General features: G+C 39.6%; 1 protein-coding gene across 1 annotated transcript in view; it reads right to left on the reverse strand.

Annotated features, from left to right (window-relative positions):
* Positions 1-15,257, reverse strand: part of onecut — a 59,686-nt gene that overhangs the window by 8,196 nt on the left and 36,233 nt on the right. The window contains exons 2-3 of the mRNA XM_043427903.1: positions 2,868-2,891; positions 2,514-2,629 (exon numbers count right to left, since the gene is read on the reverse strand). Coding sequence (XP_043283838.1) covers positions 2,514-2,629; positions 2,868-2,891 — 140 coding nt within the window. The remainder of the gene's footprint in view (positions 1-2,513; positions 2,630-2,867; positions 2,892-15,257) is intronic.

Consider the following 15,257-nt stretch of genomic DNA (forward strand, 5'->3'; position numbering starts at 1 on the left):
AACTATTGTCTCTGAAAGAATGCGTACTTTTGCAACGAGAGTAAACAGCGCACGCATCATTGAAACATGAAATTTTCATATCGTGAATCGAGCCAAAAAAGCTCTTTCGAGCGAGCGGGTTTCCTCTAAAAATTGACTCGATCGATCCTCCGCGTCAAAAACGCTAATATTTTCATCGTAATAACGAAGAAACTGGGTTTGCGGACCGGAGGAAAATTCCGTGACGGAAAAATTACTTCTCGAGGCACATTCCAATCGACTTTATCAGGCGAGATAAGAAAAGTATCTTTTCTCATAGATTCGCCAACGCGAAGGGAGCTTTCTACGGTTTCTTAACAGAAAAGCGTGACGAAAAAGTCTTTCCGAAGTATGCGAATGACTCCGAGGTTCAATAGCGCAGAATCGATCGATAGAATTTCAAAATTCGACTTCATTCAGAGAGGCAAAACAAAATATGCAAAATTCTAGAGGCTCTGGTGGGAGAAAATTCAAAAATGATACTCGCTGTTTCATTTTCCCCATGTTTTCTTCCACGATCATTAAAAAAGGAGCGAACCACCGAATTTTCTTCGAACTCAATTGAACCTGCTTGATACGCCTCGATCCAAGGACAGTTTACACAAAAGAAAACAAAATGTATAACAGAAAAACGAAAGCAGACACGAACCCCGGCAAACAAAGATTGAAAAAAACTTCCCCTCGCGATGAGAAACGCGAGGCTCGAAACTCTGAACAGAAAAACTGTAAAAAGACTATTCAGTGCTTGCGTCTGAAAATAAGTGGGATTCCCTCTTGAATTAATCGTTTTAAAACGCTCCCTCGATGGCTGAAAAATATTCCAGGGTGAAGAAATAAAATTTCCAAGGTTCGTCATGGTTTTGTTTGTACATTTTTTTTTCACGAAGAAACAGCTCGACGTACAGAGGACTCGGGGGCATTGCGTGTGGACAAGACCCACGAGCTTGCGGAATTGTGTTCTCTGGGATAGTGGTTTCGCTCACGTACGTTGAGTCAGACATCTTCTCCATATGCATATGTGTAAATGGAAACGATGACGTACTCGCTTCGCTACAAGCTCTAATTTTGACATATTTAATAACCTTTTCTCCCTAAATTGAAGAGAAAAATGAAAAAAATATTCTTCGTCGCTTCTCTTTCTCCCTCGGTCTCTCGAAATGTTTTTACGACTGGTACCGAAATCATTGGCACTAAAGGACAGAAAGTTCTATGAAAGACTGTAAATTTTTAACGAAATGCAACCCGCCGAGCGGCGTCACACTCGTGCTCTGTTTTTGTACTTTCTCAACTTCCACTCGTACGCTTGCATCGACTCATGAGGGTTTTTCAAATTTCATGAAACATCAAAGTCGATGCGGGGTGCTACGAATTCTTTACTTAATTCTTCTTTCTGGTTTAATATTTTTTACGGAACACGATAAAAGAAGGCAAAACTACGATGTTGCTTTTACTGAAACTTTGATCCTGTTGAATTACGAATTATCATCGTTTTCACTCACTTTTCCGAGCTCCGTTTTTCAATTAATCTAGTCAAACTTTTGTCAATTATATCCAAAATAGGAAAATGGGATTGTCAAAAGGAGCTTTGCTCAAGTTTTTTATTTTTTATTTTATTTTTTATTTTTTAATAGGAAATTTTTCAACGAATTCGTTGTAGTTTAGGCACCCACAAACGACGATTGTCTCTCGAAGAAATTAAGCAAAAGTATGAAGCACGGGGAAACACGATACGCGTTGGAAAATCGATAGAGCATTCGTGAAAATGTTCGAAAAAATAACGTTCATTGAAAATCGAAATTCACAAACAAGGAAATTCGGATGGAAACTATCCGCAAACTTTGTTCCTCGGTCGACAATGAATTCGACGAGTACTCTGAAAATCCGAAAAAATACGATCGAAAAGGTTCTCCGAGAGATATGCCGGGGACAAAGGTCTGAAAATGAAGAATCTCACTTTGCATTTGGTACAGAGCTCAACATTGTTCACAAAAAGTGGCGTATGTGCGAGCCTGAGCAACAGGTGAATTGAATTTCTGACGAGGCACGCCGAACGCGAGGTTGCGTTGGTTTTGTACTATATGTTTTCGAAACGTCACGTCAAGCAGTCGAATGACAGGTGTGAGTATCGATCAGATCTCGTTGAATTATATAATTTAATAACTCTCATCAATTCGCATTGAGAACATGGAAATGCCAATGGGGATAACAACGCAGATCGACTACGCGACAAAATCTAATCGTACTAATATTTTTCGAAAGCGTTTCTAGTACGGATTTTCCCGCCTAATTCACAGATTTTGCAACTGAAAATATTGAGAATTCATCGTTGAATTTGTGAAAGCATTCGAACGAATTTGATTGAAGCTACGAACGAAATGAGAATCTCAGAGCGTTGTTAAGGAGAATTTTGAAAAACAAGCGATTTTAAACCCGACACTTTCGACAGAATTAATGATTCTCTGACGAGTCAATGAATTTGAGAAAAATGTACTCACTTTAAAAATAGCCTGTAGAGTACGGCGCTGAAGGTCTGTGAAAACCAGTCGTGGTTTCTTGGGCGCGGGCTGTTGGTGTTCTGCCTGATTCGCCATCTCGTCTTTCCTCTTGCATGCTGCAAAACATCGTAAATAATTAGAGAAGCTGTATGAAGGAAGACACGATATTGCGTATAACCGAAGTTCTCTAGACCAAGCCGTGATCTCAACCAATATTTGATTTGAAAGCCCTCGAGAAACAGTGGAATCGATTGATTTTCATCTAAACGTCATGTTGACGACAAAATTTCATAATGATATTATTAATGTTGTCGAATAAAATAAATAAGAGACAAATATTTCGCTGATACTTACTTCCTCGTTGTGGAATCTGTGCAGCTGAAAACAGAAAGAAAAATCGATGTGAGTTTTTTCAACAACACTTTCAGGCTCTTTGACTTTTATTTTTTCATACTTTCTTCACAAATTTAGGTTTTTTCTGTTGAAGCCCCTTATTAATCGACTTAATTATATACGTATACACATAGAAAACATAACAAGTACAGTCCATTATTAATATAACTGATAATTTGCAGGAAACCAATCGGTAACTGTAACTACACTCATGAAACATTTCCACTAAAGGGTTTACTGGGGTTGGACTGAGCTATACTGTTTTATATATTTTTGTATCGTTTACTGTTTTATTGTGTGACTATCCATTGTATTGATGTTGATGCGGAGTAACGAGTGGTGGAATATCAATGTCGTTGTTGTTGCTGAATGTTGCGGTAACCGAGAAAAATCAGAGGACGTTCCGCAATGAGATTTTCATTTATAATAAAAGTTTTTGGGCTCTCGAGACTCGGAGCGTACAAAGGAATTGATGATTCGATGAATTTCTGGTCAATTGGAATGAAATCAGTAGATTCGGCAGTCCTCTTCAGGGAATCGTTCGTATAATTTTGATTTTCATAACATTCGATTGAGGGAATAAAAATCGATAGGAATCGTAAGATTCGTTGATGGTAATCGAATGCAAACGATGAAAATTCGATTTTTCTCAGTGTCATTATTGGTTTTTATAGTTTTTTATTATTTGTGATGCTCGTGTGTGAACATGCATGTTTTCTGTCATTTCAGTGATGATTTGTTGTAATTACGAGGACAAACGATTCGGCCATGAAACCGATTATTCGACTCGTATCTCATTATGATCCTTTTTATTCAAATTCCCCCACAAACCGATGGAAGTCGATGACATTTTTTATCTCTATTTTCCCCTCGTAAATTGAGTGTCATCCAACATTGACTCGTAGTGCGCGACAACGATTACCGACTATAAAGACTCGCGCTGTCTCTCGAACGACTCTCGTTTACCCGGTGAAACGATGGCAATCGAGAGGCCCATTTAGATTCGAGTAAGCACTGGACAACGGGAATTTTTAAAAAATACCCCGTTTTCTGCGAGTAACAAATCAGACGTTTAAACGAAATTCAACTTTTCGGACTAAATGAATTTCAAGGGATCGGGAATTTATTCGGGAATTGTGGGATTGACATTTCCTGCGGACCGAATCTCTCCCGAAGTTATTAATGCTCGAATCTGAATTTGTGGTGACCCATTTACACGGCGTCGCATAATGAAAAGCTTGCTGGACTTTTTGACAGTTTAACACGTGTATTTTTACATATTTCGCGTCTGTTCCAAGTTCATTTACATTCGTGTCTATCAAAACATTGTTCGATGGCTCGACCGAATTGATTTTCTTCAAAAACCTTTTTAAGGAGGATACTAAAGAATTGATTATTTAATGAGAACTCGTATAATGCGATGCTTCCCAATGGCTTTTTGATGTTTCTCTCGGTAATGGAGAGCTGATTTTTTCATGAGTTTTGAACACTCGCGGAACTTCGACGTAACCGATTTTTCATTGACGTTATTTCAATAGTCCAACGACTGGGTTCAAATTTTCATGGACTTCTGCGCTTCGAAAGATGATCGAAGGACCTCAGGAAATGCAAGAAGCGTGAATGCGTGCGGATGGGTGTCCATTGCCGAACTCCGAAGGAGCCACATTTCACGACGAATCTCGAAAAACCTCATTTTGGCATCAATTCGATTATTTTTACTGGCAAAACCATAGAAAAGTGTCTAAGAAAAAATCTTCCACGTTGCAGAACACCGAAATTGGAAGCATAAATCAACGAAACTCAACGAAAAAGTAATCAAGCGTTATTTATTGATTGATTGAAATAAAAAGTCTAACGATCGGTTTGAAAAAAAATGGTTAGACAACGCTGTCCAAGAAAGTTTACATGCGTCGGTAAAGAACTCGGTCGAAAGTGTCTTCGAAATATTCCGTAGGTGTCGTCGCTCTTTTGCTAGGTCATATAGCAAGCAGGAGACATCAAAAACGTGTTTGTCACCGTGGCTCGGTCCGCTGCTGCTGGTACAGGTCAGGCCGTCGAGATTTTCTTTCGCCAAGAAACGATGAAAAACGTTGGAAAATAAAAGGAAGCTTGAGAAAAGAGTTTCCGTTCGATCGCGAAAGAAGTGGCGTAGTACACTGTTTAGAATAACCCAAAAACGATTGCTTGCCTCGTATCTCTCTGCGCTGAGTCCCGGCCAAAAGGTGCGAGAGTAATCGGGCGTCATGTGCGACGAATAGCCCTCGGATACGCGAATAAATAAAACGGTATTAAAATACTAAATAAAAAATCTAAAGAGTCGTAGCATTTTCCTCGGAACTTGAGACGAATATTAACAAAAATCCATAAAAAGCAAAATTTTCTTGTTCGCGTGAATTCTCGATTCCCCTCGAATCACGGTGCGAGTGAATTTCCAGTATTTGACCAAACGAGAGAGATTCTCCCCGCTTCTGACATTGCCCGAGGATTGGTGTCCGGAAAAATTAATAAAAAGCATAAACTCATGATTTTGGGCTCGCTTTCGAAAAACATGGTCACGAAAAACTGGCGAATAAAGAAATCGTTCGAGTCAAGAATCGCCAGCTTTAGTGGCTCGTTCTAACCGCGGCTCGCACTGCATTTTGGAACTTTTATTCGAATCCTCTTCCGAAGGTTGCTATGCAAAATGTCTGCGAGCACAGTACGCTCGACCATTCGCTTTTGGATAATCGGTTTCACGTCAAAGCCTTAAACCTTTGAGCAATGTCGAGTCTGCAATAAAATCTCTGGAAAATTCACTTCAAACTGAAAGGAATTCCAGCACAAAATGTCACGTGCCCAGAAAACCGATTCGTATTTACTCGAATCATTTTCGAGGGCTACGACATACTGGCGAGTGTCATTATGGGTCTTGAGTAGTGTTGTGGTTTTCATGATGAAGAGTATAGCACATTATTGTCGAGTATCGAGTACATAGTGAAGTATATATGTATCTGGTATTATAAATATGCACACATGCTTTCGTTTTACAGGGCTTAATACTAAAAGTACTGCGGAGTTAGGGCCGAAAGGGTCTCTAAGGGTACGATATTAATAGTATTATCTATGATATGTTAATAAATATATAAATGTTGGTGTATAAATGTGGTGAGTAAGTACGAATATATCTGCGACAGGTATTTTGATAAAACATAGCTGATACACATATTCATAAAGATCGATATAAATATGTATATTTTACATGTAAAATGAATTTGTATGATATTGGGTTTGAATATAAATAGGGTTAGACAGGCGAGGGAAATATCTGCCAAGGGAGGGTCAGATCGCAACAAGATGCTCACGTTGGTAAAATTATTGCGTTTCTTTTTTTTTTTTTATGATTGATTATTCAGCAGAATGTCAAACATTAGTAAAATTCGTAATGGAATAATTTCATTTCTTGATAGAAAAAAAGCGTCTTGAGAATAAGTATCGTTACGAATTTCCTTGGATGTTTGGCTTATTGCGAAAGACCTAAATCGTTTTCATCATTACTCCCCCGTGTACGTCTTCGTGTCGTTTTTTTAATTAAATCTGAGGGCACTGTGAAGTCGTTCATAGTTTTCCTCGTGATCTTTGATAGTAACATTTATTCATTTATTTGTGAGGTTTTTGCTTGTGGTTTATTGTAGTATGGCCGAATCGTGACTCCAACGCAATGTCGTTCCGAGGCTCTCGACGCCGCTAAACTGACTCGAAGACGCAGATTACCGGGGATGAAACAAGAATATCGTTAATAAAAAAAAATAAAAATAAAAATAAAAATAATAACAACAACTTTCATCCTCGAGGACTTTTCCCTTCTCTTTCCCACTTTTCGTCTCAAGTTTATTTGTGCTCCAATTTTGATTATTTGCTTTTCGCTGGTCATGCATCTCTACTCGAGCTCGGAGACGTTTTATTGAGAAATTTAATCGTTGCTCAACGCTTTTTATGAAATATTCTCTCCCGCCACACTCCCCCTCTCATTGCTCTCGTATCTCATCGGAATAGAATCGAGCCCCAAAGCTTCGCAAATATGTCAGAGAAGCTCTGGACCGAAGCTTTGAGACAACGACGGTACGTTCGGTGAAATAATGAAATTCGTCGATGTATTTCAATCGTCTAATCGTCTCTCGATCACCCGATCATTTCCCTCCTCCACAACTCATTCGTTCTCTCATTCTCCTGTGTGTGTCTCTCTCTCTCTTTCTTTCTCCATGAATTTCGGTGGTAAAGCTCAATTGCAGTAATCGTCGAATTCCTGGACCTCCCCTTCTAAAATGAACGGCAACGTTCACTTTAGATGGGCCATACAATACCAATTAAACGATAAATTATAAAATTATAATAAATATGCCAATTTTGGAGTAAACCTAGTGCCACTGACAAACACACTGCTGTACGAATACTTAATTCTATTTTCATTGGTTTACAAAATACAGCGAGACTGCCAGACGAATTTTTTCCAATTGTGTTTCAATGATTCAGCTTGCAAGATGCCTTGAAATACATCGACGTTGCGAGTCTCATCGTAAGGGTTGTCGAGTCTTCCAGATTTATTTTCATTTTTTTAATATTCCCATGATTTCAACAGGAGTCTCATCATGTCTTAACTCTCTGTAAGATTGTATAAATATTGCCATTAACTATTGCGAATAATCGTGTTCAGGAGTCGACGAAAAAATGCACATTGCCATTCACTTTTTAACCCTGCACCCTCAGAAAAACGTCGTTCGACCGTTGAACAATATGCAAACGACTTTTCTCGAGTATTGAACCCTCGAAAATCGCTTGCGAGTACTTGAAAAATAAAAACTCATCGATTCGTTAACAAACGAGAAGGAAAAACAACAATAATTGTAAAAAGAAAATGTTTTGGAAACGATCAAAGATTTTACGTTTGAAAATGAAAAGTTGCGAATGTTAATTGATGAGATTTTAATTAAAAAAAAAGCCTTTTGAGACACGCATATTTGTCCAAACTGATATTTTTATTGTATAATCGGTCGAAACGATTGCTCCTTTGGTCGAACGACGTCAGTCCTCAACTTCGCAATCGCAGACAGACACGTTTACCGTCCAATTTAATCTGATGCCAGTGGTCGTGGTGGTCAGATGGAGAGGACGGAAGTCCGTAAAGTGAGAACGAGCAACGCGATGAAACCGGAAGTGGCGAGTTTTTGCGAGCCCGTACTCGAACGGTGTGCGTGAGTAAATACATAGGTGGAAAATATAGCACGTGCGAGCATGGCTTGAGTCATCGAGGGTGGACGAAAAAACAACGTGTGCTGCGGGTGCTCGGTAAGGCTTCCAGGGTTAATCGTGAATATTGTATACAGCTCGCGTCATCAGGACGCTGACCCCTTACAGTTCCGTTTTATTTTTACTATTTCATTTCTCTCTTTCTTCCTCACAATTCTCCTTAATTTATTTCCCATTTTAAGTTCGTTTTGTTCCTTGTTTTTGCAAATTGAGTGACAGAGAAGGTTGGCTCAGCTCGTGAGAATTGAGCGAGCCTTCGTCTGGATGGCTGTCCAAACGTCGCTTGTATTCTCACTACGAATAAATTCATGTATCAGAAAATTCTCGATGCACGAGCAAACGGAGCTTTTGCTTCGAGAAAAAAACGTGAAATTTCCTTGCGAGGGATACAATTGAGCTGAATTTTACTTGAACGAGTCGTTGAGTAAAAATCTTTTGAAACTCAAAAGTCATTTATTTCGTTCAGAAATGGTTTTCAAATGTTTTTCAATACAATCGATGTTTGGCGATTCCGTGTGCGGTTGTTAAGGAAACTCTGACGCTATTTTTTTTAGCAGCACGATCGAACCTTATCTCCTTTCGACCTCAACATTTTTTTCTTTTCATTAACAATTGAAAAAATGTAGATTTCGTATTTGGAGTGTGAACGATTGGCTTCTCAATAAAATGCCTCCGAACGTGTTTGCTTCCCAAGTTTGTAAATGCATCAATGTTTTTAATTTGAAATTTTCGTCTTTTTTTTGTCTTTTGGCACTCCTCTCATCTCGTTCCCACATCCCACTGCTCCCCCCCCCCCCCCCCGCCACTCTCTTATCTTTCTCGTAATCTCGTTTAATCTAAAAGCTTACGTATATAAATAAGCAGCATCAGCAGCAGCATTAGCAGCAACAAATTACGTTTTTATTTGATGCGAGATATAAAATAGAGACTATCAATTTATTTATACGATTTCATACAAGGTACAGCGAGCGTGCATGGGATTTTTATATATCGTGTCTGTGATTTCGTGTATTTTTATTTTTTTTTTTATTTTTCGTTTCAACAGTTTACATGATAAATAAACGAAAATCGAACTAAAATACATAATTGAAAGTGCATAGTTCCGTGGAGAATCGATGCAGCAAAGATTGATTTTTGATGAGAGCATCTGCAAAACAATGTCCCCGTTGGATCTGTTCACGAAGCTCGAAACTTGATTTGGCATGATTCGGAAAAATCTCGTTCTTACGAAATAAATAAACAAACGAAATAATCGAACTCATTGAGAGGACAGACGAATCGGACGATCCGTAATTCCATATTAACGAGACAGGACTCGCGGCAAAATGTTGGAATCGTTCGAGAATAGAACATTTTTGCGGGTTATATTCAGCCGGAAACGCCACTTCAAGAGACATTTCGCCCTCATGGATTTGTAATAATGATTCCACTGTGAAATCGCGATTGCGGGCGCGCGCGCCCTATTTTTACAGTTTTGCTCGTCGTAATGATTACGCGAACTTAACTTGGACAAGATTATTTATAATCGTCACCGGACGTAACGGTCAAACTGCTAAGCAATTGGAGTAGCGATTCTTTAGAGAATGAGACGTGAAAATTCGTGAACAGATCCAACGATTGGCAGAGAGCGCGATCGATTTTAATCATTTCTTTATTTTCCTCTCCGCGAGAGAGGAAATAGACGAGCGCGTTCGTGTCGTCGATTGCGCGAGATTCGTATTTAATCTCGTTAGTTTATTGATTGAGAATGAAATTTGAGGAAAATAAGAGCAAAAGTCCTGGATATACGGACGAGGTGGACCGAAGCTGGACAACGTGCCGAGTCGAGATGTCTCACAAGCGAGGCCTGCGCTCGCAAGACATCGGGAACTCTGAGCACGAGCCAACCTGGGCGCCCCGTTATGCCGTGAGGACGTCAAGGTTTTATTGATTCGAGTTCGAGCCACCTCGATCGGCGTACGTCCGATCGCGCAGCGCCTCAAATACGATTCCAATAAAACCATCATTGTTAAAGGAAACGGTAAGAAAGTTCGTCCCACCAAGCGATTTCTAATGAAATCATAAACCCGAAAAACCCACAATTCGAACGCCTCCCATCCGGCAATCGACGAACGAGGCGCGCTAATTTTGTGCACTTTGACCACGAGGACCGGAGGAAACAAAAGGGGAGAGCCGAGCTATGCGTAAATATTACTCTTGATGCTTTTTCATTTAATTTATTTCTACGATTGTCAATTCGAATGTGTCGACCCGTTGTAGCACCGCTGCGCAGGAGCTCGTTAAGCACGCCAAAATAAACGTTTTCAACCAAAATTCACGAAAATTTTCAATATTCACCATTCGTTGAATCGAGCCAACGCTCATAATCGAATTACTGTGAGCCCACGAGCGCGAAAACGGATCACAAAAGTCGATCCTTCACTAAGTTTATCTTAACTGAGCAAAGAAATTTTAAAAATCATCGAGCAATCATCGCCCAAATTACGAATTCCATTTAAAAATTTAATCTCAGATCTCTGGAGGATCGTCCAAAGTATACCAATTCTTTAAAACCAATTGAACCCATGTACGAGCACCAAAGTATACAAAATTTCGTAACAAAAAAACATGGACGATTACACGTACGTGAGAAATAAGCGTGTGCGTAGAGAGACCGAAAATCATTGATACTTTGTGTGGTGCACGAATCGATCGATCGAACAGTTCATCATTCTCAACGAAATAAAGTGGAACAAAGAAAACCAACGATTCGTCAATAAAATCATTAATCAATGTAGTAGTACGTAAATGTATTAAGAGTTCAACGAAAAACGGAACCGTAACGGAACGTAGACAACAACGCTATAGATATCTTGCTTATATATTAACTGTTAAATATAACAACGTATGCAGAGGCAATAAGTTAATCGGCAATTATACAAATTATAGAGGTTTCAGGTATCAAATATTCATATTATATAAATATATATATAGTGTGTGTGTGGACACATATATATGGCATAAATATATAAATAATATAACATATGCATCAACAAATGTCATATGCTTTCGATAATTCAATTACGATGGTAAATAAACATAAAAATGTATATATATATATGTATATATATATATATAGATATATAATAACAATGTTATAATTGGTATTAGAGTAATTAAGGTATTATGGAATTATTACGAACACCGAAACTGAGAGACTCACAAGCAGGAAGAGGAGGGTGTTTTCCTTCTTTTAGAGTTGACTGATCTCACGTTAACATTGCGCATCTGGCAGTCTGCAATGCAAAACACATTGGGATGTTCAAATATTAACGGGCGGCCTTCGGAAACGACAGGTTGGTCACCATTTGTCTTTTATTTTTACTTTTTTTTTTTTTTTCAATTATTTGATTGGTTTTTTTTTTTTTTTAATTTTTCTTTGTATTGGAACGATCCGTTCTCCAAAGCGGAACAACTCTTTGCGGTGTCCCTTTTTTTCTTGTTTCTCCATGCTCTTTCCACGTTGATTATCTTTGGTCGATTGATCGAAAGACGTGTTTGCCATGTGCCTCGAAAATGTATTTGACGTTACTCCTAACAAAGAAGTCTCTTACCCGAGTTGGCGAATGACGGAGTTTCGAAGATTGGTGTAAATTGTAATCGAAAATAAGGTTCTCTTTGTATTCATATTTGGGGCACGGGACACTGGAAATATGCTAGCGCACTCGTGATCTCATGAGACCAAACGTCTTTCGCTGGTTGTTCGATTAATTATTCACTTAACGACACGGAATCTCGTGGTTATTCGTTTAGACACGCTCGACACCGATATTTCTAGTTTTCTTAAGGCGGAAGGAGTGCGGAGATGTATCGTGTTCGGAAAGGCTGAAAATAATATTTAATCGAATAAACGTCGGCGACTTACAATAACTGCAAATCAGTTTCGCAGTTTGTGGTAAGAGCTTAAATATTTCAAATTCTTCTCCGTTTTTATGACTTTTTGAAAAATGGCTTGTTTGCCTCGGCCCGGATGAGTGGCTACTCTTCACGTCGATCTCATTGTTTATTCAGTCACAAAGCTTTTTCGGGAGCAAAAGAGTTTCGGATTTTCAACGTCAAACGCGACGAATTTTCGGGTTATCGATAAACGGAGCTGAACAAATGTGGATGGTCGAAAACTCGTCACGCTTTATTTGCATCTTTTTTGAGTTTTGGTTTGTTTCGGTTCGTTTGGGTCTTTCATTTGGTTGGTGCTAAATAAATAAAATTTTTCGTATGGAAAATCTTTGGCAAAAACTTTCGGCCTCGAACTCAGTCTCGTTGAAATGATCGGGAAATTTAGAAAAAGCTGCGTGTAATGCGCCGGAAATTGGGGCGTAATTGTAACGATTGAGCGTTCACGCTCAATGTACGCGAATAAAAGGAGGTGAGGATAGAAGTGGGAATGAAAAAACGTCACGAGGGGATAAAAATGGTAAAAAACGGAAAGAAAATTATTAATGTCGGGAGTATCGAGGCGTATCGTTTAATTAGTGACGAGGGCGCGCGCGATACTCGAACAGTACGCGTATTTTATCGTGAAATTCCGAACGATAACGACAGACGCTGGTCTCGCGAACATCACACACAGATCTATGATCGTATGGACGCGTATGCGCTTGTATGGGGAGATTCCCAAGCTTCGCGCGTTATACTCGTGAGGGCATATCGATAATGAAAACGACGACGACGATGCCGACAACGGCGACGACGACGACGAGGCCGATGAAGAGGAGAAACCGCAAAACTCGCATTGAACTTCACCAGGGATGCGTGACGTTTTAATTATAAACGGCAAAGGGGCACACAATGACTGTTATAATTTGCCGGCAAGGTGTACTCGAGGATCTTTTTATATAATACATGCTCACTTTTGTCCTTTCTCGCGTTGCTGAAAAAAAGAAGATTAACAATATTTCTCGTTGCGGATGAACGTGAAGGGAGTATCGAGTGATCGTGTCTTTTCGATCGATCGATAGCTCCCGTCGTTTCCTGGAATTAGCGTCGATCCACCTGAAACGTTATGACCCACGACCGGAGAACAATGAAAACGATCGTCGCAAAAATTCCACCTTTTTTGTCATCGTGTCAGGACGGAAGGATTTTTTTCAAATTCGTTTTTTCTGTTATTAGTTTCATCGCAATCCTCGGTTTTGGTTTCAAAGGCCGGGAACGTTGCTCGATACTTTTAATTTTGCTGCGAAATCTCCCGACTTGTTAAACGTTCTACAAGTGGAAACGCTGGTGGTTCGTAATCCTCTCCAATTCGCACTTGACTTCAACTATCGACTACTTTCACAATTATTAAAATATGCTTATTAATGAATTATCGTGATTTCACGAATAATCAGCAAAGGGAGGAGTTGAGCCAATAAAATTATTCGACGCGGCCTCATTCGCAAGTTTGTAATCCAAGTTCTCAATAAAATCGCAAATTCCATTGACTGCAACATTCGAACCGAAAACCTACAAAGTAGCTTCTGGGAATGAAAAGTTTGGCATTTTTCGTCGTTGTCGCCCAAAAGTTTCCGTGTACAAATGATTGTGCAATGTGTTGACTTCGCACTGATATATCGAATGCGTATCGGGCAGAGAAGATTTGGCTGGAAAAAGATGGGAATGGAGGATAATCGGGAAAGAGAAAGGTAAAATCCGAGTGGCACGCATTCGGAGGTTAAATCCGTTGGAATTTAGCATGGTCCTGAAAATATTTTCTTCTTTTCTATACACACACACACACACACGTGCACACGCACGCACACACGCACACACACACACCGAGAGCCCCAGCCCTTGGCGTAGGTTCGTTGTCAAAACGGAAATCGAAGTCGATTTCCGCGGAGTAAACCATGAAAAAAATGTGAGGATGATTGCAGCGCGAATATACGTTAGATATATAGAATTGAAAAAGTAATTTGAACGTTGGATCGAGTTCTCGGGCTGGCCTATCTATGGGAGAACGAAAAAGGGGGCGGGGAGTAGGGAGAAAAAAGGTTGCATCGAGAAACAGGAACTGCATCAGGATCGTAACGAGAGCCTTTGATCGGCGAATTAAAAGCCTGGAAGTCGACGTTCCAGTTTGTACGAAAAAAGAGAAATAGCAAAAAAGGGGGAAAGAGAGAGAGAGAGAGTTACTATACTTTTTCCGTGTATAGATAGCACAAGTGAGGCTACCCACGTTGCAAAACCGCCTATCAATTCCTACGTCATCGGTATTTTTCCTTTTGTTTTTACTTCAATATCTTTTTTCGTTTTTCCCTTGCTTCCTTTATTTTTTTTATTTTTTAATTCACTGAACTTCCCATACATATCGTTAGGCGCCGAGTTGACAATAAAAAGGGCGTAACCAGTCCAATTTCGTGTGTTGTACGAAGAGACGTTTTTACCTCCGACTGTGGCTAGTCGATATATCGATATATGCACCAGCCCGGGGTGCATTTAAATCTGTATATATGGTTGTGACGTCGTTCGTTAACCTCCTGTCTCTATGGGTTTTATTGATACCGTGGCAAAGCAAAGGATAAGTGGATATGGAAAGAGGCGATTTCAGATTGCGGAGCATATCGATAACATATTATCGTTTAAATCGTTACACGAGCCATCACTCCCCTGCATCCTCGAGCGGTCCAGCCCCCCCCGCCTTTCTTTTCCGCTTGCGCCCCCTCGTTATTTTTCAACACACAAAAAGCCTGAATCAGTGAATCTCTCGAGATAATCGAGACGAATTGATGAAACTGATATTTATATACACCGAGAGCGAGAGAGAGAGAGAGACACACATTGAAAGATGCATATGCATGTTTATTACAAGTTTTTTGCATGAGAGGCTTCAGGTAAATTCTTTACATCCTTTGTGTTTGCCCCACTCGTTAATTTATTCAGCAGACTTTATGTATACGGACATCAATATCTGTCAGGAAAACGTGAGCTAACTCCCGTTCCAATCCTCCAAGTACTAACGTTTCTTCTCATATTTTTATTCTTCTTTTGTTATTTAGTGTGTGCGTGTGTTTGTGTTATTCTTTTGGTCGTTGTTTCCTCCCTCGTCGG

Source organism: Venturia canescens, chromosome 9 (genome assembly GCF_019457755.1).
Source record: "Venturia canescens isolate UGA chromosome 9, ASM1945775v1, whole genome shotgun sequence".
Taxonomy (NCBI): Eukaryota; Metazoa; Arthropoda; class Insecta; order Hymenoptera; family Ichneumonidae; genus Venturia; species Venturia canescens.